The sequence below is a fragment of the Mastomys coucha genome, unplaced genomic scaffold (genome assembly GCF_008632895.1).
Source record: "Mastomys coucha isolate ucsf_1 unplaced genomic scaffold, UCSF_Mcou_1 pScaffold20, whole genome shotgun sequence".
NCBI classification, from domain to species: Eukaryota; Metazoa; Chordata; class Mammalia; order Rodentia; family Muridae; genus Mastomys; species Mastomys coucha.
This window is the reverse complement of record NW_022196903.1, coordinates 128,627,667-128,652,247: the sequence shown is the minus strand read 5'-3', so window position 1 is coordinate 128,652,247 and position 24,581 is coordinate 128,627,667. Positions and strand designations below refer to the sequence as shown.

Here is a 24,581-nt window from a genome sequence, read left to right as displayed (position 1 = left end):
CTCACCCACCCACCCACCCACTCATCTACTCCCACCTTACCGTCCTAGCATTCCCCTCCACTGGGGCATCAAGCCTCCACAAGACCAGGGATCTCCCCTCCCATTGATGCCAGATAAGGCAGTCCTCTGCTACATATGGGGCTGGAGCCATGGGTCCCTACATGTGTACTCTTTGCTTGGTGGTTTAGTCCCTGGGAGCTCTTGGGGGGTCTGGTTAGTTGATAATGTTGTTCTTCCTATGGGATTTCAAATCCCTTCTCTTAACTCCTCCATTGGGGTCCTCATGCTCAGTCCAGAGGTTGACTGCGTGCATCTGCATCTGTATTGGTCAGGCTCTGACAGAGCCCCTCTGGACAGCTATACCAGGCTCCCATCAGCAAGTGCTTCTTGGCATCAGCAATAGTGTCTGGGTTTGGTGTCTGCAGATGGGATGCATCCCTAAGTGGGACAGTCTCTGGATGGTCTTTCCTTCAGTCTCTGTTCCACTCTTTGTACCTGAATTTCCTTTAGACAAAAGCAATTCTGGACTAATATTTTTTGAGATGGATGGGTGGCCCCATCCCTCAACCGGGAGCCGTGCCTAACCTCTAGATATGGTCTCTACAGGTTCTCTCTCCCCTTTGTTGGGTATTTTAGCTAATGTTCTCTCTATTAGGTCCTGAGAGCCTCTTGATTTCCTGGCATTTGGGATTTAAGAATATGCTGTATATGTACTTAGTGGCTGCTTTAAATGGTGTAAGGAGATGTCTAATTCCATTACCATCTGGTTTCTAAATGCTGTCTAAAAACTCTACTGAAACCTTTAAAGTGTGTAACTAAGTCATTTATTTACATTTTATCCTATATATGACTTAAAAATCTAGTTAGTGTAAATATTCATGACATTTAATATTTTATAGTTTCTTAGTTTTATAATAATAACATAAGTCATGTACAATAGAAAATCTCATTCTTTTGACTTCCCTGTAGCTCCTATGAAACACATACTCAGGTGATTTTGTGGCAAATAAATGGTCATCCTCCCTACATAGTAAATAAGATCAGCCTGAACTACATAAGACTCTTAAAAAACAACAGTCTGAGTGTAGTCATTAACAAATTATGGGGGTGGGGGATGGCTTACTTATTATTTGCCTTTACTGATTGAATATTGCATTCTTGTAATTATGAATAGAGCATAAATGGATATGAATGAGCAAGTGTCTCTGTATTTGGGTATATGTCCCAAGAGTGGTGTAGCTTATGCATGTAATGTATTTTGATCAATTCTATTCCCAGTTCCCTCCTCTCCAACCTTTCCTGGATCCTCACTGCCAACCACTATTTTCTCCTAAGTTCATGGTTTTCTTTCTCTCTCTTTTAAGCCTATAGAGTAGACTTAGTGCTGGCAGGATGTGCGTGGGTGTGGAGCTATCTACTGAGCATGGGCAGTGTCTCTGAAGAAAACTGATGCCCCTCTCTTCTAGTAGCCATCAATTGCCATAGTACTATATTCTTGTACAAATTTTTGTATATATTCAATTCTCTGATATCTACATTCTTTTTTTTTTTTAAGATTTATTTATTTTACGTGTATGAGTACACTGTAGCTGTACAGATGGCCATGAGCCATCATGTGGCTGCTGGGAATTGAACTCAGGACCTCTGCTTCTGACCTCTTGTTCTGTTCAATTGAGTTACTATGCTCTATACCCCACCTCCTTTGAAATTACAGTTGTGATGTTGACAAACTTGCTCTCTTGCCTAAACAGTTTTTCAGACTTTAGAGCACATTATAACAGATCCACACCAGGTAAATCACAGTATAACGTGTCATGGAATTTCTTCTTGATCCTTTTTAAATTCTGTGTTTCAAAAGACTGTCCTTTGAACTCTTCTTGGAAAATAATCCATCTACACTTGCCTATGCAAAAACTACTGGTTTTCATTCTTCAGAGATTCTGAGGTTCAAGATATTTTAGCACTCCTAGGTAACTTAAATTTACAGCCAACATTAAGAACTACTGATTAATCAATATCTTGTTGATTTTGTAACTACTCCCTTTTTAAAGAAGATGCTATACTTTATGAAATACTTTTTTTCTCTTTCTTTTTGGTTTTTCAAGACAGGGTTTCTCTGTATAGCCCTGGCTGTCCTGGTCCTGGAGCAGACCAGGCTGGCCTCGAACTCAGAAATCCGCCTGCCTCTGCCTCCCAAGTGCTGGGATTAAAGGCGTGCGCCACTACCACCCTGCTTATGAAATACTTTTTATTTAAACATAATTTAATTGTTTTGTACTCACATAGTGATCTGGTATGGTGGTTTAAATAAGAACGTCTCCCTATAGGCTCAGGTATTTGAATGTTTATTTCCCAGTTGATGAACTGTTAAGGAAGGGTTAGGAGGTGTAGGCTTGTAGGAGGAGGTGTGTCACTAAGGTGGGTTCTGAGCTTTCAAAAGCCCATGTCAGGATCGCTCTGTCTTTCTGCTGCCACTTGTGAATGAGATATGAGCTCTTAGCTATGGCTCCAGTGTCATGCCTGCCTTCCTGCCTGCTGCCATGTTCCCTGCCACAATGGAAATGGACTAACCCTCTAAAAGTGTAAGCAACTCTTTAACTAAACTTCCTTTACAAGTTGCCTTGGTCATGGTATCTCCTCATAGCAGTATAAACCCCAACTAAGACACTAGTGAAATAGAAATGCTTTTGCTTCTGGTATTCTGTATTCTTTGTGCCACCTGCCTGGATAAAGTCTTAAGTTTGTATTGTAGCTGAGGATGGCCTTGAATTTCTGATTCTCTTACTTCAGCCTTTTGAGGAATGGGATTATAGGCGTGCACCACCATGCCTGGTTTATCCTGTCAGCATTATTATTTCAAACTTATTTTTTTGTAGCTGTGTGTCCTCAAGGTGAGAAAGACTGAACAATCTGTACACCAGCTGAATGACTGCACACGGTGAAAGGAAGGCCAGATAGATCTCTAGGTCAGGGTGTTTGCCAGATCCTTGAGCCCCCAGTAACATTTTTAATAATAGAAATTTCAGTTTTCATTCTAGACTCAAGATTTAATCTCCAGAAGTAGGACTAGATAGGTAGTTTTTACCAGTTTTTGAAGTAATTTGTGTGATTAGATGGAAGGAGAAAGTGTAAGTTGGATACATGGTACTCAATAAACGAACACACCTATATTCTTAACTCAGGCATTTTTTTTTCCTTAGGCTTTTACAGATTAGCTAAGGTCCATAACCCCAGAATTAAAAAAAGAATGAACAGTATTCAGGAAGGAAAGAAAACTGAACATTAATTGTATCATGCTTAAAATACCTTTCTCTTTTACTTAGTGCTATGTGATGCTTAAATGTTGATAGCAAATGATGATGTTTTCTTTGAGCCTAATTAAGAGTTGGTGCAGTAGGATTAAACAGTAGAACTTTGTGAATATAATTCTTAGGCTCTAACTATGCCATTCACTACATATTAGATGAGATGGTGGAATTAGGTAGTTTAGTGTTAAGCCAGAGTTTCATGGTGGACAACCTTATAATCTGCTTTATACTAAATTTCCCTTATGAAAACTTAATATGTTTGTTATGCCCTTCCTATTAATTTTACACATGGAAAAGAGACATTACCTAATACCTGTCTACTTGTTTTGCTTTATGTGACCTACATATTTTGCTAGAGAAACAATGTAAAAGAAGGATTTATTTTGGTTTAGGGCTTGTTGGTTGGCCATTGCCTTTAGGTCTGTGGTGAGGAGAACATCATGGTTTGAAAGGTGTGGTGAAAGAGGTTGCTCATTTCATGACAGCCAGAAACCACACAGACAGACAGGAAAAGGCTAGGAACATGTTTGTATCTTTCAGGGCCTCTGTAGACTAGGCTAGCTCTAAACTTGTGGCTCTCTTGTTTTGAGATCTGAGTGCTTGGATTATATATATGCATGAGCCACCATGCCTGAAAATATTTTTTTGTTGTTGTTGCTGTCGAGACAGAGTCTCATTTAGATCAGTCTCATCTCCAAGTCACTGTGTGGCCAAGGATGCCTTGAACTTCTAATGACTCTCCTTCTTTCACCTGATAAATGGGGGGTGGTCCAGCCACTTTTTGCTGATTGTATCAATATCCATCAGCTTTAGACCAAGTTCTTGAGGGGCAGGTAGAGGGAGACTTCACTTTCAAATCATAGCACATACTGAGTATCTTGTATCTTATAGCATTATTGACATTGAAATTTTTAATAAGGTGGTTTTTTATACTACCATTTACCATGGAATGAACTCTATGATACTACAATAAAATGGATTTTGGATAATGATGAAAAATAATTGTATTTAGTTTATTGAGAAAATAGAGCTTAGCACTTTCGTTTCAGTATCTTCCTTCCTCTGAACATTCTTAGCATGGCATGCTAAGACCAAACAAAAAATGCAGGGCCTGAGCATGAGCTTAGTGTTTCTCCCCCGCCTCCTCTGTGGTGTGTGTGTTTAACTTACAGAAGAGCATCATGATATCGGCCTTCAATTCAAGATCAGTCTTCTGAATGCTGTGATTTATAGATGTATAACACCACCATCTTATTTTAACCTTTCACTATGCCCAGTGCACTTTATTTGTAAACAGAAACTTGAACCTGGATATAATGCTCACTTAATTTTATATTAGCTGATATGAAGCAGTGACAGATTAGGGTACCAAGATCTTTCAGATGTTATTATAGAATAATTTAATGGTGTAGTGTAGATGGCCATTTTCGTGAGCACTGTCAGTCTGTAAGTTAATAAAGGTGTGCTTTGCTACTAGGCACACTGATCTAGCTTTAGATCCTCAACAGTCTTTTGATGCTTTCTTTTTATGTCAGACCATTCAGTCACTGTTCTAGTCTGAACCCATCCTTACACATCTAAAATCATATGGGCTGCATCTAAGTTTCCTTGACTCAATTTTCTGTTCTGTCCATTGTAAAGAGTTACCAAGTGAAATTTATCCAGTCATGTTTTCAAGTTATTTTCTACAACTTATGGTGGATTTGACTGTATACCCTTCCAGGGTGCTTCTTCTTGCTTAACTTACTTGGTCACATGCTATACAGTCTGTGTGCTCTAGCCTGTCTTGACAGGAAGTTAAGGATGTTTACTTCGTGGACCCAGCTATGTATGAAATGTCAAGCTGGGATTTTTTTTTTTATTTCTCTAAAATAAAAATTTAATTAATTTAAAATGTTTTATCTTAATAGTTTATTTATATTACTATTGTTGTTGTTTTGGTTTTAAGACAGTGTTTCTCTGTGTAGCCCTGGCTGTACTAGAACTTGCTTTGTAGGCCAGTCTAACCTACAACTCACAGAGATTCACCTGCTTCTGCCTCCAAAGTGCTGGGGTAAAAGGTGTGTGCCACCACTGCATGACCAGTAAAAAAGATTTTAAATGTTGATAGAACACCTTGGCAGACACTCCACCCCCAGCCCCCCAAAGGAAATAACACCACAGAAAATGAATTAATATTAAGGGCTTAACCTTAAAATGCTAGAGGCTCTGTTTTTGTTTTTGTTTTTGTTTTTTTGAGACAGGGTTTCTCTGTGTAGCTCTGGCTGTCCTGGAACTCACTCTGTAGACCAGGCTGGCCTTGAACTCAGAAATCCGCCTGCCTCTCTGCCTCTGCTGGGATTAAAGGCGTGCACCACCACTGCCCGGTGAGGCTCTGTTTTTAATTGTGAAGGGAGAACTATAAAGAGGAGCAAGGGAAAGAAGAGGAATGACAGTGTTTTAGAACAAAGGGAAAGCACAGAAACTCAAATTCAATAAGAGGATGGAAAACATCACAGGGAAAAGACAAACAATGAAAAGTAACCAAGAGGTCAGGTAGCATCCTTGGCTTTGCCAAGGTCTCTGCTTCTTGTGCTGTCCTATTCTTTTGCCCGGGCCCTGGCCCTGCCACTCTGTTTCTCTGGTGGTGTAGCTTCCTCATGTTATTAAAATCTCAGCACCCACTGCAAATGTGTGCATGCATGCATGTGTGCGCGTGTAGACAAATGCAGTGATGTTAGAGTTCATATCGCCTGTATTGCCTAGGCTCCTGAGGTGGGTGAGCAGTGGTGCTGCTCATCTCTCTGCTACACGGCCTCCTTTTATCCCGAGACTTGCAGAGAAATGGGAATAGTTATTTCAGATCAAGCCTTGGAAAACTCCAGCCATAACTCTGTGTGGCCTCAGTTATCTTTTTAATGTGAGGATTTAATGCTGGCACCTTTCTGTTCCGACACTATTTAGACCCTAGGATACACTCACAGTGGCATCTTCAGGTTACTAGTGAAAGAATCTTAGATGTCATTCAGTTCCTCACTTCACCCATTATACAAACACAGGCCTGGGAGTGTCCAGTGGCATGTTTTATATGGCCTCTGAGCAGTTTGGTAAAGTTGAAATTAGAACAAGGTCTCCTGAGTCCTGTCTATTTTTTTTCCTTTAAAAACAATACATGATGGAATCTCACATTTATTTAATTTTTTTCTGAATTCCTAGGATTCGTTTTGGTTGGAAGCTATAAAGAAACTGAGCCTGCCTGAGTTGTGTGTGCTTGGTGCAGAAACCTATTGAAGGAAATTGTGAGTGCGCACACGTGTGTGTCTGTGTGTGCGTGTACACGTGTGCGTGTGTTATAACAGTTTTGTAGCTCCTGCTTTCACTAAGCAGAGCTGAGCAAGGGGCCAGCAGTTACCCCTGAGCTTGGCTGATATCCCATTTTTTTGAGGCCCCAGAGTTATTTTTAGCCCCGGGGCCTTGGAAGCAGGTGTGGTCTGTGCTTGAAGGCCATGTCTGGAACCTGTTCAAGCCTTGCTCTGCTTGTCTTCTTGGGAGCTGACAATGGTGACCTAAGCCTATGCTTTGCTTTGCCAGAGGAATTTGCACCTTTTTGGTGAGGAATGACAAGTCATACTTTATTACATTTGTGATTATTTAAGCAGGTTTGCTCTGGAAACTTTTAATACTCAAAATATATTTTACGAGTAGTAGTACTATATTAACTAACACAAATATCAGAATAAGTCCCTTATATATAGAAGGACTCTTTTTATATTAAAAAGTATGCCCCAACTGATATATTTTAAAATTCAGGTTTTTAGTCACAAGTCATAATTGAACTTTTAATTTTCTGGGCATCTGAGATGTAGTTCAGTGCTGTAGACAATGTGTTTAGAATGCATAAGGTTCTGTCACCAGTAAACACACACACACCTTGAGGATGATAGGCAAATGCTCTTTACCTTACGATAAATATATTTTTTTAAAGATTTATTTATTTTATATATGTGAGTACACTGTCACTCTTTTCAGACACACCAGAAGAGGGCATCAGATCCCATTACAGATGGTTATGAGCCACCATGTGGTTGCTGGGAATTGAACTCAGGACCTCTGGAAGAGCAGTCAGTGCTCTTACCCACTGAGCCGTCTCTCCAGCCCCACAGTTAATATTCTCTACACGTTCTTTGGTGAAGCGACAGCTGGGTTTTCACCTCTCAAAGAGTAACATCAATTTTCGTGTGTGTGTGTGTGTGTGTGTGTGTGTGTGTGTAGCTCATCTTCTATTCTGCCCACTCACCCCCCACTTTTTTTTAAATCAGCCCTACCAATAAATAATAGCAAGACTGTGTGATATCATTTGCTAATGTTTTCTGCCTCCCTCCCTCTCTCCCTCTCTCCCTCCTTCCCTTCTTCCCTTCCTCCCTCTCTTCCTCCCTCTCTCCCTCTCTCCCTCCCTCCCTTAAGGCAAGTTCATGCATATCACAGAATGGCCCCAAACTCCCTTTGCAGCCAAGGATGACTTTGAGTGTCTGATTCTCCTGCCTCTATCTCACAAGTGCTGGACTGACTCAGAGGCATGGGCCAACATGACTGCATTTCATTGCATGCTTCTAGGGTTACTGATTGTAGAAACTAAGTCCTGGTTCTTCCTCCCAGCCCTATGCTCCCTGAAATGACTCAGACTCAAAATATATTTACAAATACCTTGGACATATAGCTAGGCTCTTCTAGCTAGACTCTTCTCTGACTAGATTATAATTTAAATTAAACCATTTATTCTAATCTACACTCTGCCACATGGCTCATTATCTGTGCTCAGGTACCATGCATCCATCTTGTCACATCTTCCTAGGTGAATATCTTGCGCCTTGTTCTATCCCAGAATTCTCTCTGCTTCCTGGATGTCCCACCCTCTATTCTACCCTTTCCTACAGGCCATAGGTTTTTTAAATTGACTGGTGAAGCATCCATACAATACACAAGATATTATCTCTAAAACTGAGAGTCTCTGAGAAATTAAATTGCAACCTTTCTTTCATTAGACTGCTTCCAGATTATCCACCTTTGTTTGCCCTGTCTTAGTACTTGTGGTAATTTGTCCTTTGTCAGAAACATATGCCTCTTCTTTCTCATAGTCGATTTGTTATGGCAGTGAATTGGCCAAGGGTACAATATACAGATAAAGATTCTGAAGTTACTGTTACCAACCTCTGAGCTATTTGATCCATCTTTTGACAAGAAGAATATCTTGAAAACATTTATTTTAATAAAAAGACTTTTAAGGGGGATGGAGAGATAGCTCAGCAGTTAAGAGCACAGACTATTGTTCCAAAGAACTAGGGTTCAATTCCTAGCACTTACATAGCAGCTTATAATTGTCTGTAAATCCAGTTCCAGGAGATCTGACACCCTCACACAGACACACATACAGGCAAAACACCAACCAGTGCTCATAAAATAAAAATAAATAAATTACCTTAAAAAAAATTTAAAAAATACTTTCTTGTATAGACTTTTTTTCATACATATATTTTGCTTACTATGTCTTATTTTACTCCATTCCTTGCCAAAAAACTGAAAACCCTCCAGACTCTCTTACTAGATATAAACATTTGTGTTCTAAGCAGCAGTATACTGTGTGAACATATCTTTCCTGTCACAGTGTTGGTGTTTCTTGGGCAAGACATACACTAATTAAGGAACCACAGCACCTCCTCTGCAGTGTTAAAGGAAGAAAATGTACTAAACTTTTTTAGTATGTGTGTGGACTCACCTACATACATACTTGTGTATATTTGACCCTAAAGTTAAAAAATCTCAGTTGCCACTGGGCAGTGGTGGTGCACGCCTTTAATCCCAGATCTTGGGAGGCAGAGGCAGGCAGATTTCTGAGGCCAGCCTGGTCTACAGAGTGAGTTCCAGGACAGCCAGGGCTATACAGAGAAACCCTGTCTCGAAAAACCAAAACAAACAAACAAAAACCTCAGTTGCCTAGAAATGTGTCGTTTTTAGTAAATATAAGTATAATTCTGAAGACTGAATATCTGCCATATCTTTTATTAGAATTTGCCTAATTCAGGATTTTCTTTGGCCAGTATCTTCATTATTTTCAATCATGCTTTTGGCATAGAGCTTCAGTCTTCCAGGTGTCCTCTTAGCTTGCTTTCTCACCTCCATGATTTTATTTTTGTGATTCCTTTGGAAAAAAGGCCTCTGACTGGTTGGTGAGTTTGAGCTGCCTTCAACATCTCTTACCTTTTAAAACTCTGCTTCATTTATTTCTCCATAACACTTTTCACTAGCATAACATTTTATTTTGTCTATTTTGTGTACCTTATATTTTACATTTTGAAAGTCTTTCTAAGGTTCATCTGTTGAAGACTGAGTCCCCAGATTAATGTTATTGGGAAGTACTGGAGTCGTTAGGAGGTGAGATCTTGGTGGGAAGATTTTAGGTCACAAGGGACATGCTTTCTAACAGGAATTCCATGCTGGTTTGCTATATGAACACTTTACCTGCCCTACCATTCTTAGCCATTCCTACCTAACATGCCCACAAGTACTGAGAGCATTGAATCTGCTCAATTTTGGACTGAAGTTTCCAGAACTCTAAGCCAAATATCGTTTTTAGGGACTGGGGAAATGGATTTTGTGTGTCAACTTGACACAGCTGAGTCATCAGAGAGAAAGAAGCCTCAGTTGAGGAAATGCCTTCATAAGATCCAGCTGTAAGGCATTTTATCCATTAATGATCAATGTAGGAGGGTGCAGCTCATTGTGAGTGGTGCCATCCCTGGGCTGGTAGTCCTGGGTTCTATATAAAAGAAGGCTGAGCCAAGCAGTGGTGGTGCACACCTTTAATCTGCACTTGGGAGGCAGAGGCAGGCGGATTTCTGAGTTCGAGGCCAGCCTGGTCTACAGAGTGAGTTCCAGGACAGCCAAGGGCTACACAGAGAAACCCTGTCTCAAAAAACCAAAAAAATAAAAGATAAATTAAAAAAAAGAGAACGTATACATACATATATATAAAGAAGGCTGAGCAAGCCACGTGAAGAAAGCCAATAAGCAGCTTCCCTCCATGGCCTCTGCATCTACTCTTGCCTCCAGGATCCAACTGTGTGAGTTCCTGTCCTGGTTTCCTCCAATGATGGACTTACGATCTGGAAGTGTAAGCTGAATAAATTCTTTCTTCCCCAACTTACTTTTTGGTCATGGTGTTTCATCATTGCAAAAAAAATTCTAACTAAGACAAGTACAGTCAGTAAACTTCTTGCCATTTAATTAGGAGAATACTGAGTTCAATACTCAACACCCATGTAAAATGCTTGTTATACTGTAGCCAGACATTATGCAGAGTGAGAAACTTTGGAACACTGAGCTCTAAATGGGATGTCTCTATCAAATCCCTCCCCTCAGAGGTCAGGGACCTCCCATGATGGAAAGAGTGTAAGAGCCAGAGGGGATGTGGGGCACCAAGAAAACACAGTGCTCTAAATCAACATGAGTAAAGCTCCTATGAGCTCAGAGACTAAGGCACAGGCTGCACCGGGTCCTCTGCCTCGGTGTTATAGCTTCCAGGTTAGTGTTCTGATGGTATTCCTGAGTGTCAGAATGTGATGGGTCTCTGCTTCTTGTGCCTTCTCTTGGGCTCTCTTCCTTCTGTTGGTTTGATTTATCCAACTTCAATGTGATAAATTTTGTTTCATCTTACTATATTTTATTTTATTATTTTGTTTTGTTTTGTTTTGTTTTGTTTGTTTTAAATGAATGAAAATCTAGCCATGGGGCTAGAGATACAGCTCAGCAGTTAAGAGCACTCGATATTCTTCTAGAGGATCCAGATTCAATTCCCAGCACCCACATGGCAGCTCACAGCTGTCTGTACCAGGCAGGGGGATCTGACACCCTCACATAGACACACATGTGTATGCAGGCAAAACACATGTACATAAGATAAAAATAAATAAATCATTTTAAGAAAGAAAGAAAAAAAAGTTAGCCAGTAGATTAAGTTTAACAACTGAGCTGTCACATACCTGCTGGGAAAGGAAAATCAGTTTTCTTCAATAGAGTGACACTGCGTGTATCAGCCACTCCAAAACAGGCCTCATGTTCAGGAATAGTTAGTCAACATATAATGGACTCCACAGTTTTATTCGTTTGTTCTTATTTGGTTACAGTTTGATGTGGTTTGTATGTGTGTGTGGGGATATGGGGTGGGGTGGAGTTTTGCTTTCTTAGTTTTGAAAGGGGTTTATTGCATTGGGTTATTATTTGTTTTTTTTGCGAAAGAAAGTTGGATGTATAGGGAGGTGGAAAGGATCTGGAAGGATTTGGGGAAGGGAAAGAGTATAATCGAAACATATTTAAACTTAAAGATTGTTTTAAATAATAATGCTGGGTAAGGTGGTACTTATTTCCACCTTTGGGAAGGCAGATTACAGGAAGCTCCCTCTAGTTGCTGTTCAGGCAATCTATCTTAATGTGCAAGCTTTAGGTTGTAGTGAGAGCCCCTGTCTCAAAAACCAGTGACTAGCATCTGATTGAATGCCACCTCAGGTTGACCCCTGGAACACGCAAGAACATGTACGTGTACATGAACACACAGTGTTTTCTCCTAATGAGTTAATTGTTTCAGATTTTCTTAAAGTAATGGAAAAATGACTAATTCAGCATTCTAGTACTAAATTCTAAAAGAGCAAGAATTTTTTTACTTGCTTAATTTAAAACTGAGCAATACATTTACAGTTATAATTCATAATGAATAATTAGCATTTGTTAATGCATTTTCAAAGCAGTGTTTGGCACATCCTAGGTGTCTGATAATTACTTTCTAATTGACTGGGATATCTACGAGTAGCCTTATAAAAACCTTTTCTGTACTGATGAGATTCCCTACATTTCCTCTTGCTTAGTGGCTCCCTCTTAGGTATCCTTGCGTTCCCACCCCAGATGGCCACCCATATCCAGGCTCCTCTTCTAGTGAACAGGCCCTTAGTTTTCCTGCAAGAAGCTAGGAGAAAGCATGAGATGTGGGTCAGTGAATGAACGGAGGTTGCAAGAGTATTGTCTAATAGACTCATGGCTAATGGAGGAAAGGGAAGGTAGTGTGAGAAGAATCAGGGCTCAGGTAGATCAGGGAATGGAAGCTAGCTGTTGACACAGGTGAACATAACAAACAGGAGGCAATTCTAAGAAGAAAGACATGATCTCTAACTGAAACAGTGTCAAGTGTATGCTACTCCTGGCTAGCAGAAACTCTTTAAGACTTTTCATACTTTTGGCCCCACCCATGCATTGGCCCACCAGTGTCTTAAAAGAGAGTTAATTTTTGAAAGTTAGCTGGGGCTTGAGAGATGGCTCAGCGGTTAAGAGCACTGACTGCTCTTCCAGAGGTTCTGAGTTCAAAACCCAGCAACCACTTGGTGGCTCATAACCATCTGTAATGGGATCTGATGCCCTCTTCTGGTGTTCTGGTATGTCTGTGTACTCACATTCATAAAATAAATAAAAAAAAAAAAAACCTTAAAAAAAAATCTTAAAAAAAAAAAAGAAAGTTAGCTGCAGTTGTAACCTTCATTTCTAGTTCTGGAAACATGTAAACAGTGTAAATGTGCTGAGTGCTGCCTCTCAGTGAGAGAGGCTAGGCTTTACTGTGCATTTGTCTCCGTGTCTAGTTGCTTAGAAAGAGTTTCTTCAAGCAGTGTATTCTGTTACTATCACTTGTCAATACTTATGTCTTAGGGGTAGGAAAATGTGGACCAAACATGTTAAGTTCATGGCTATTTTGGTGAGGATTGGTTTTTTGTTTTGTCTTTTGGGTTTGCTTTGATCTCTGAATTTCTGTCAGTTTTTTGTTTGTTTGTTTTGATTTTCAGTTTCTGACAGGAGGGGGTGCTAGTGTTGCTTAGGGCGCCTCACTCTGTTATTAAGCCACAACCTCAACCTTCTACTAGTTCTGTTATCCACAGAATCCCCGTAGAATTCCAAAGGTCAAAGCCTAAGATGTTTTTGCTTGCTTCTTCATCTAGTCCTTCTTCCCTTGCAACAAATCTAGTCCTCCATGTAGATTTGTACCATTCATTTAGAGCTCCCCAAAAAGTCTTTTATTTTGTATCTTGTTTTATCAATCTTTATTGGAGGGGAAACTAAGTATAGCTTGTAGTTTAATAAACTTCATGCCTGATTCTACCCTTCCCATGACTTGCTGAGAATTTGAACTTAAGCTCTAGACTTGCAAATCTTTTTCTTCAAGAAATGAGTATACAGTGGGAGCTCCTGCCTTCTCAATTTCCAGACGGTCATTTGAAATGTTTGTGGAACCTCCTTCCTTCCCTGCCTGACTTAGGCCATGTGGGTGAGCTCAGGGCAGCAGTGCCTAGTAATTGAGAACTCTTGTTGACATAAAGTAACCATGAGTAGAAGGAAAAAAGGAACATTTCGTTTTTGTAGTTGAACATCTCCTCATTACAACTGATCTCGGATCTATCTAGGAAGATGTTTAGTAGAACCGTTCAATAGTAATGTGGAGGGGAAAGGGAAATCCTGGAAGGGTTTGTGGTGCAGAGCTGTCATCATATTCACTGTGAAGGCTAAGACTTGAGGGTTACAAGGTCAAGGCTGTCTAGCCTACAGAGCAGGTTTAAGGTGAGTGTAGAAAACTTTACAAGGTCATCTCAAAATAAAAAGTAAAACAAAACAAAACAGACAAATAAACAAACAAAAAACCAGGATGGGCAAGATACACAGCTGAGTTGAAAATACTTATCTCTTATGTGTGTAAGGGCCTGGGTTAAATCCCCAGTACTCCAGAAAAAAAAACCAAAAACCAAAAATCAACCCAGTTGGGTACACTGATGGCTGCAGGGACTGAGGAAAGTGAACTAGATGTCTTTCCTCTTAATTTTTGTTTTTGTATTTTCGAGACAGGGTTTCTCTGTGTAGCCCTGGCTGTCCTGGAACTCACTCTGTAGATCAGGCTGGCCTCGAACTCAGAAATCCGCCTGCGTCTGCCTCCCAAGTGCTGAGATTATAGGCATGGGCCACCACTGCCCGTCTCCTCTTACTTATTTTAAGGACAGATAATTGGTACTCTTTTATAATATTAGTCTTTATATTGTTCCTTTACTCAAAACAAGCTGCACCTTGACAGTTCTCACGCAGAACAGAATTAGCAGCATCTTTCACTGATGTCGTTATAGAGTGAATTTTGATAGTTAAAACTCTATTTCTATCAGGAAGTCCAGTATACCTTCTCATTGAATCTAAAACATTCAATGTATTACATATAAAAACAACTAAAAAATAAATTTAAGGAGGAAGTTATTATACAATTTTTGTTAATGTTAGAAGTCACAGCATATAAAGCATGAATCATTTGATTCACATACTAGGATTGGCATTTGTGTATGTGTATGATGTGTGTGTTTGTGACTCTGTGTGTATGTTACCAACCACATGTCAGATGTCAGAACATAGCCTTAGGTGTGGATACTTGCTTTTCACTTGTAAGAGCCAGGATGTGTTGTAAACGTCATGTTGTTGGCCTGACAGTTTCTGGGGCTCTCCTGTGTCTGCTTCTGTCTTATTTGAGGGGACTGGAATCCCAGTGTGTGTTTGGCCTTCTGTAGGTGCTGTGGAGCTGAACTCAGGTCCTCACTATGGCATAGCAAGAGTTTTACAAATGGAGCCATTTCCCTGGCCCAAGAAATGGTTAATTTGCCTGTTTGCTAATTTCTAAATGTAATGTTTTTAAAAAACCAAATTGGAGTATTATGGATGGAAGAAAAAAGCAAGATATAAAACTGTATATTCCAAGTAATATTTGAACAAAGGATAAGACAAGTAGCATTGTGTTTTCTATATTTATTTTAAATACTCTTAGGAAGAAATCAGAAGCTACTTACTCTTAGCAGTGGTTACCAGTTAGGTGTTTAAGGTCAGGTGAGGGTTATCTACAACATAGGAATTGAAGAAACTTCAGTGCAGTGTTGGCGTTTTAGCACAATGGCAGTTTATAACACCTGGCACGGGGTGCTAAGGATGAACACAGGGTCTCATGCATGGTAAACAGCCCAGTTCAGTAGGGTAGAAGGAGACTGTGGGTATTTAAAACTTCTAAGACACCCAAGTGCTGGCCTGGGCCACATTGAGGGGGGTGGTCAGAAGAAAGATACCCAGTTACCTGCTGTGGGTGCCACTAAGGTGGATGAATGGAGAGATGGGAAAGATGGAGTATGTGGTGAAGAGATGCAAGAGGAAGCAAAGCCAAAGGTTTGTACACTGTGGAGAATGTGGAAGAACAGGCAAATATGAGGAAGCCATGGTAATATCCTGGCTTGGGTTGCCACCAAGAGCCATGTGTGGGTCCATGGTCCTGCTGCAGCTGGGATCTCTGTTGATGTCTGTGGCCCAGATTACTACCAAAGGCCAAGCAGATATCCATGGTCTGGGCTGCCACCAGAGACCATGTGGATATCTGAGGTCTGTGCTGCCACAGGAACACACGCATGCTGATCTGAGTGGCCTGTGTTACCACCTGAGGCCATGGGGGACATCTAGGCCCAGGCTGCTGCTGGGGACCATGTCTAGTTTGTGGTCCTATGGCAGCCAGGGTCTGTATTGATGTCCTAAGCCCATGTTACTACCAAAGGCCATGCAGATGTCCCTGGTCTGGACTGCTGTCTTAGATACTGTGCTGAGCTGGCACTGTCCCTCACCAGCCACCACACTCAGGAGAGCTGACCCTGCACCTTACCTGCTACAGCACTTGGGAGAGCGGGCTTTGTACCTCACCTGGCCAGTGTTGTACCATGAGCAGGGCCTGATGTTGAGGCCTGGAGGTCTCTCTCTCTCTCCTTGTTGCCGACCTGTGGGCAGGGCTCGAGTTAGTTAAAAAGGAGGCAATGTATAAATGAGATATTTTATTGTAGGAAAGAGAAAATAGGCCGGTTAAGTAAAGAGAAGGAAAGGAGAGGAAGGAGAGAAGAAGAGCTAAAGAGAGAGAAAGAGAGAAAGAGAGAGAGAGAGAGAGAGAGAGAGAGAGAGAGAGAGAGGAGAGGGAAGAGAGAGAGAGTGAATAAGAGAGAGAGAGAGAGAGAGAGAGAGAGAGAGAGAGAGAGAGAGAGAGAGAGAGGAGGAGGCAAACTGCCCCTTATATTGTATGGGGTGTGGCATGCCTGGCTTGTGGTCAGATGACTGGGGATAGGGTCCAGCTAGAATGCTGGGAGCTTGGGGCATTGTCTGCCTGATAGAGCACACATCTTCTGTGGGGGCAGCTGTGAGGGCAGCACAGTAGTTTGCCCTGGTGGCGAAGGCATGGGTGAGTCAGCCCTAGGACATGAGAACAGAAGAGCTTGGCCCTGTCTCTTGCTGGCTGCAGTATTGAATGAGCCAACTGGGGCAGTACTGGAGAACTCTCCTTAGTGGTGTAGGCTCAGGAGAGCTGGTGAGCTGACCAACTCAGCTATGCACCCTTCCTCCCCCCAGGCCCAGATCCAGGACTTTGAGTTGGCTCACCCAACATCTATGCTAGCTAGCTATGAGTACATGAAGGGCCAGTCCTTCAGATCCAAAGCTGCAGGATCACTATGACACAGAACAGCAGGATATCCAACAGGAGTTCCAGTGAGGATCCAGTATTGATAGAGTAGTAGAAGCCAAAGACCTCAAACCAGACCAATGACTCATTGCAATGAACATTTGCAAGTAGAGGTGTGTGGACAAAAGTGTATACTGGATGACGTACTGTGTAATACACCACGATTTCCACACCAAATTTTGTTTTCATTCTATCTTACTTTATTTCCTTTTGGAGGGTATTTTATTTGCAGGGGTAGAGGGGAGATATGAAGGGGAAGATGAATGGTAGTGGGGTACATGCTATGAAATTCACAAAGAATCAATAAAGTTTGAAACATTTCTCATTATAAAGAAATGAGTTCGGGGTGGGAGTATGACTGCATTGTAAATTAAGTAAGTAAGTAAATAGAAAAGAAATGAGTTGAAGGTCATTGGTACTTCACTCTCCATTACCCCTTGGCAGGGTTCTGCCACATACTCCAGTTAGGACTAAGAACATCAAAAATTTGATATAAAGGGACAAGAGGACTTGGGCTGGTTTCAGTACAATACTGAATGTGTACAAATTTACTTCACTCTCATCCTTCTGCTTAAGTTACATCCCCTATTAGAGTGACTGAGCAGAGAGAGAGATCCTTTCTTGGTTAGGACAAGAGTCTTTCTGTACCTGCAGCAGCCAACTCGGGCCTTGTCATACCTGGTAGAACTGTCTGCTGAAGGAAGCTGGTGCATATTTGCTCTCTTCTCCTTCCTTTTGTCTCTTGATCTCCTAACCCAGATCACTGCTTTTTGTCTCTTCCTGATTTCATCGTTGAATGGGGCCAACCACACTCAGTACTGTTGTTGGAACCAGCTTTCTCTTGTTCTCCGATTTCTACTTTCTGTGCCATCTGGGCACTCTTGTGGACAAGTCACATCATTCTTCCCCAGTCCAGTTCCATTGTGGAGCAGGTGCTGAGGGAAAACTGGGTAACCCAGTAGTAGAAGCTCTGGTTTGGAAGTCAGACATTCTCTGTGCAGGACCTTACATTGGCATGGTGTGTGTCAATGAGCACTCAGGACTTTATTCAGTGCTGTGAATATGCTGGGTACTTCAAAAAAGTTTGTTGATTGCCAAGGCAAATCTCCTGCTGTAGCTTCTGAAATGAGAGATGACTCTTATTCCTCTTTGACACAAAAGCATATCAAAGATAAATGCAATGTAGTGAAACTTGGTGCTTGAAAGACAAGACATGGCCATTTAATACATTAAATGTAGGGTTCGTAAAATAATATTTCTCAGGTGCATCTGCATCAGGCTCTGTGAGAAAGGTGGAAGCTGGACTGTATAGAAAAGTAGATTGCTACTGCTTTGATCTACTCAGTGATGTCTTTTTAAAAAGACAATATTTATGTGCATCAGTGTTTTGTTTGCCTGTATGTCTGTGTAACATATATGTACCTGGTACCTGAGAGGATCCCAGAAGAAGGCATTGGATTCCCTGAGATTGAAATTAAAGATGGTTGTATCATGTGGGTGCTTGAAATTGAACCCTGGTCCTTTGAGAGAGCTGCTGGCAAGCTTTTAACTGCTAAGCTGTCGCTTTAGCCCTCATAATGTCTTTATGATTCTAGACATGAGTGAGCTTTGTTCAACAACACTGCCCTCCCATCTGAGACAGTGAGTCTGACTAGATAGCCCAGGCTGGTCTGCAATTTAAAATTCCTTCTTTTTCAGCTGCTCGAGTCCCAGCATTAAAGGTAGGCACTGTGATGCCCAGCTTCATCTGTGCATCTAGCCACCAGTGCATTCCCCTCCTCTCTCTGTCTGATCCACTTGCATTTATTAATTTTGGATAAATCAGACAGTTTTATCCTCAGAACAAATATTTATGAAGAGATAATCATTGCTGCATCTGTATTTTGTAGAAGGAATTCACATAGCCAGTAAATCCCAGGCCACTTCTCTTTCTAGCCTGATACCTTTTCTCCATGTCCCAGACTTGACATTTAAGTTTAAAAGTAGAGAAGATGACCCTAAGATGATTGACAGCTTTACCATCTTGTTCTGAAACCTGGCAATCAATTATTTATTTATAATCATAAATTGTTTTTGGAACAAGAAAGGTTTTACTTATTATGAAAGTTAAATTGAGCATCTTACCTACTAGCAGAGTGGAAGTGAGAAACTAATCAAATATTTCCACCAAGTACTTATTCTCTAAAAGTGAGTGCCAACAGCAAATGTCTGATCCTAGAGCATGTCTCAAGTAAGGAAAGTGGGCCAGGATAGATACAAATGTAAGAATGGTGAAGGCTAGGATCAGGCTCAAACTATGGATACTAAACTTCAATTAGTATTACTCAGAAAATGGTTCCTTACAGGAGTTTGGTGAGATTAGAAGGCATTTTAAGGGCTCTGCATGCTGTCTTCAAGTCCCAGGTTAAGGGATGAAATTTTCTAAGTCAGTGATTCTCTGGAGAATGTGATATGAAAACCAAAGAGGAAGCCTATGACAGGTCAAGGACTGTGAGGTGGAAACAGACCAGAGTCATGGCTGTGAGACCACCTGTTGTAGAGCTGGGTCCATCCCAGGTCTTCTGTAGTCATGTTGACAAGTATGTCAGCCATTTTGTCCCTTTTCTTCCCTAAAAAGGAACTGAAGTTTGTGGAATCTTGTTTTCCTGCTTCTTAAGGGGCTGTTGTCTGCACCTGCTCACTCATCACAGGAATTCTTAAGCCAGCAGAAAAGATTTTTTTTCTCCTAATAATATAATCTGATTTTTTTTTTGCTACTGTTCTGTGTACTGTTTTCAAGGCATAAATAAGTAAAATGGAAGAAAACCATTTGGAATATTAATACTTCAAGCTGCTTCTCTGTAACTTCATACAAATTATTTAATTTAGGATCTCAGGTAATTATAATTATGAATGCCTTATTTTGTTTTGTTTTAAAGTTTTTATATTTTGAGGTTAGTATAACCCCTTTTTAATGAAGCCATGTCTAGTTAATCTTTTTTGTTTGTTCAAATGAAACAGTGATTAAGTATGGAATTAGATTAATGAAGTGAATATTATGAATCACACACTCTCTAATCTGATACTCATTTTTATTTTCTGACCCCATGCTTTGTTTTCTGTCTGTCTTTCTCTCTTCATATAGGTTGTCAGTCTAGTGCAAAGCGCTGGAGTGAGGGAGCAAAGGTAAAGGATGATGTAATGCCTTGGCTGCCCTAAAGCATCTTTTGTTGTGGAATGGATATTCCCATCATCTCTGCAGGAATCTAATGTGAGGGGAATCCTTTGCAAGAGCATATCAACAGGAAAGAGAAAGAGACATTCAATTGGAGGGCTCTTGCTGAAATGGGTTTAACTCTCCTTTTGCCAGTCACCACTAGCCTGACCTCATACATTTTTAGTACAATGGAGTGGCTGAGCCTTTGAGCACAGCACCATTACATCATCGTGGCAAATTAAAGAACGAGGTGGGGAAAGAGGACTTATTGTTGTCATGGCCCATGAGATGATTGGAACTCAAATTGTTACTGAGAGGTTAGTGGCTCTGCTGGAAAGTGGAACGGAAAAAGTGCTGCTAATTGATAGCCGGCCATTTGTGGAATACAATACGTCCCACATTCTGGAAGCCATTAATATCAACTGCTCCAAACTGATGAAGCGAAGATTGCAACAGGACAAAGTATTAATTACAGAACTTATCCAACATTCTGCAAAGCATAAGGTAATTTCTTTCTTTTATGACTTTTTAAGTAAGGAGACATACTAATTCAGAAAATATTTTAATTGAAGCTTCTTTTTTAAGTATAGAAAGTAATTTGAGGAAATTTTGGTTGCTTTTTAGATTTGGTAATCTTGCAATACCTAAAAATAAATTAACAATTATACTGTCAAATTAAGAATATTTTTAAAGGTGTATTTGTTTGTTTGTTTATTTATTTATTTAATGTATAATGTATATGAGTACACTGTAGCTGTTTTTAGACACACCAGAAGAGGGAATCAATTCCCATTATAGATGGTTGTGAGTCATTATGTGGTTGCTGAAAATTGAACTCAGGACCTCTGGAAGAGCGACCAGTACTCTTAACTGCTGAGCCATCTCTCCAGTCCCACATTAAGAATATTTTAAACTAAGTCAGACATTGTGGCTTATGCCTATCTAGCATGGAAGGCTGAGGTGGAGGATTGCTACTAGTTTAAGGCAAGCTTGGGCTACATAGTAATACCCTGTCTCAAACATGCCATGGGAAGGAAAAAGACCACTTCAAACTATACAGAATAGCTAACTTATTATAATTTGGACACATGCTGTGTTTCTTTATATATTAATGTCTCAATGAAATTATCAGCTTAAACATTTTGTGTTCTATTCAAACACACTGAAAGTCATTGTTTTCAAGTTCTTTGAAAGTAAGTACTAATCATTAGAAGTGAAAGTAACATTAATGTGTGGTAATATTGGTTAAGACATTATGATCAGGAAAAAATTATTCCTGGGAATAATGGAGTATTGTGTATGTATTAGGGAAGTCTACCCACCTACCCCACCCCCCTTTTTTGGGTTTCTTTTTTCTTTTTTTTAGATATTTTCTTTATTTACATTTCAAATGTTATCCCCTTTCCTGGTTTCCCCTCTGAAAAAAAACTCTATTCCCTCCCCCCTCCCCCTGCTTACCAACCCACCCTCTCCTGCTTCCTGGACCTGGCATTCCCCTACAGTGGGGCATAGAGTCTTCACAGGACCAAGAGCCTCTCCTCCCATTGATGACTGACTAGGCCATCCTCTGGCCATCATGGCAGCTGGAGCCATGAGTCCCACCATGTATACTCTTTGGTTGGTGGTTTGTTTCATATGGCTCAGGCTGTTCTCAAAGTTGCTATATAGCTAAGATTGGCCTTGAACACCTGATAAGGGCATCTTTTAGTAAACAGCTGATTTCCTTCCTGCTATATAGAAAGTGTGTGTGCTTGTGTGTGTTTGTGTGTGTGTGCAAGCTAAAAGAAAAGCTTGGGTATTATCCTTAGAAATGTAAACAGCCTCCTTTTGAGGTATCCTCCTAGCTTGGAACTCAGCAATTAGGCTAGACTGGCAGGCCAGTGAACCTCAGAGGCCACCCCTCCCCATCCCTCCGCTGCCACAAACATACACACACATATACATGAGACACTATAATCGACTTTTTTATGTGGGTGCTGAGTACCAAACTCAGATCTTCATGCTGAAATAGCTCTTCAGTTTCCTGTAGGAACTATTTTAACAAATGTTTCCTTTGGTAGAAGATTTTTTTTTAATTTTGCAAATTATATCATTTGTGAATTGTACCATTTTATGATATCAAATTTTTATCACATCTTAGCATCAATTTTGTCTTTGAAAAGTAGCATACAAGCATGTAACCAACCACTTCTTTGCTGATTTTACCCAGTAAATTGATTCCATCTCATTTTTATTCAAGTTACTAATTGAAATAAGCCATTAACAACTGGCTCCGTCTGGTCTGTCTGGGCAGACCTTGGGCACAAATTTTGCAGCCAGTCCCACAGCATCCAAAGGAAGCTCCACTCCCAGGTGCTCTGATACGCCCAGAATCAGAGGATCAGAGGTGAGGAAGACACATCTGTCCCAACACTGGGAGCTGCTGGGACCTGTGACACTCAGGCACACAGGACCCCACCTCCAACTCCCCACCCCCACCTCCAACTCCCCACCCCCACCCCACCCACACCAGCCTAGTGGCTCTGGTTGCTTCTGGTCTGTCTGGGCCAGCTGGTACTCTGAGCAGACCTTGGGCATAAACTCTTCAGCCAGTCCCACAACACCCAGAGGAAGCTCCACTCCCAGGTGCTCTTAACACGCCCAGGATCAGAGGTGAGGAGGACACATCTGTCCCAACACCAGGAGTAACTGGGACCATTGGGACCCAGGCACACAGGAACTCTGCCAGCCCAGTAGCACTGGTTCCTTCAGTTCTGTCTGGGCCAGCCACTGCCCTGAGCAGACCTTGGGTACAAACTCCACAGCCAGTCCCAGAGGAAGCTCTACTCCCAGGTGCTCTAACAAGCCCAGTATCACAGGATCTCACAGGATCGCAGAGACAGCTTGACTCGGAGGAGTTCTAACACAACCAGGATCACAGGAAGGACAGGCTCCAGTCAGATTTAGCAAGGGCAGGTAGCACTAGAGATACCAGATGGTAGGAGGCAAGCATAAGAACATAAGCAACAGAAACCAAGGTTACTTGGCATCATCAGAACCAAATTCTCCCACTATAGCAAGTCCTGGACACACCATCACACTGGAAAAGCAAGATTCAGTCTAAAATCACTTATCATGATGATGATACAGGACCTTAAGAAAGACATAAATAACTCCCTCAAAGAAATACAGGAGAACACGGGTAAACAGCTAGAGAAGCCCTTAAAGAGGAAACACAAAAATCCCTTAAAGAACTACAGGAAAACACAATAAAATGGGTGAAGGAAATGAACAAAACCATCCAGGATCTAAAAATGGAAATAGAAAGAATAAAGAAATCACAAAGGGAGACAACCCTGGAGTTAGAAAACCTAGGAAAGAGATCAGGAGTCATAGATGCAAGCATCACCAACAAAATACAAGAGATAGAGGAGAGAATCTCAGGGGCAGAAGACACCATAGAAAACATTGGCACACAGTCAAAGAAAATGCAAAAAGCAAAAAGCTCCTAACCCAAAACATCCAGAAAATCCAGGACACACTGAGAAGACCAAACCTAAGGATAATAGGTATAGAAGAGAATGAAGACTCCCAATGTAATGGGCCAGTAAATATCTTCAACAAAATTATAGAAGAAAACTTCCCTAACCTAAAGAAAGAGATGCCCATGAACATACAAGAAGCCTACAGAACTCCAAATAGACTGGACCAGAAAAGAAATTCCTCCCATCACATAATAATCAACACACCAAATGTACTAACAAAGAAAGTATTTTAAAAGCAGTAAAGGAAAAAGGTCAAGTAACATATAAAGGCAGGCCTATCAGAATTACACCAGACTTCTCACCAGAGACTATGAAAACTAGAAGATCCTGGGCAGATGTCATACAGACCCTAAGAGAACACAAATGCCAGCCCAGGCTACTATACCATGCAAAACTCTCAATTACCATAGATGGAGAAAACAAGATATCTCATGACAAAACCAAATTTACACAATATCTTTCCACCAATCCAGCCCTACAAAGGATAATAGATGGGAAACACCAACATAAGGAGCAAAACTACACCCTAGAAGAAGCAAGAAAGTAATCTTTCAACAAACCCACACAATCCTAATTCCACCTCTTACAACAAAAAACAACAGGAAGTAACAATTACTTTTTCTTAGTATCTTAATATGAAAATTAATATTACCAAAATATCCTAATCGATTGAAATCCAAAAATATGAGGAATTAAAAATTTGTTGATTGTCATCCAATGGTCTCTCTAATTTGGTAATTGGAGAAATAGGTCCAATATTGTAAAAGGTGAAAGATTTATACTATCTGAAGAGAAAACAGAGTATGGTCCAATATTGCACAATCCATATACACTTTCTGCTTGTTTGTAGGTGACAGTGTCTTGCTGTGTACTACATAATGGTCTTGAAATCTTGCTTCTCCTATCTCAGCCTCTCTATTAGTAGTATTGTTTATTTCATGTTTTACACTATACTATGGTTTTCAGAACAGCTT

The 24,581-nt window shown here is 40.8% G+C and overlaps 1 protein-coding gene across 1 annotated transcript in view; it reads left to right on the top strand.

Moving 5' to 3' along the window:
- Dusp16 (dual specificity phosphatase 16) overlaps window positions 1-24,581 on the top strand; it is an 88,658-nt gene that overhangs the window by 13,286 nt on the left and 50,791 nt on the right. Inside the window, exon 2 of the mRNA XM_031383640.1 lies at window positions 20,012-20,587. Within this exon, the coding sequence (XP_031239500.1) occupies window positions 20,360-20,587 (228 nt within the window). The 5' untranslated portion in view covers window positions 20,012-20,359. The remainder of the gene's footprint in view (window positions 1-20,011; window positions 20,588-24,581) is intronic.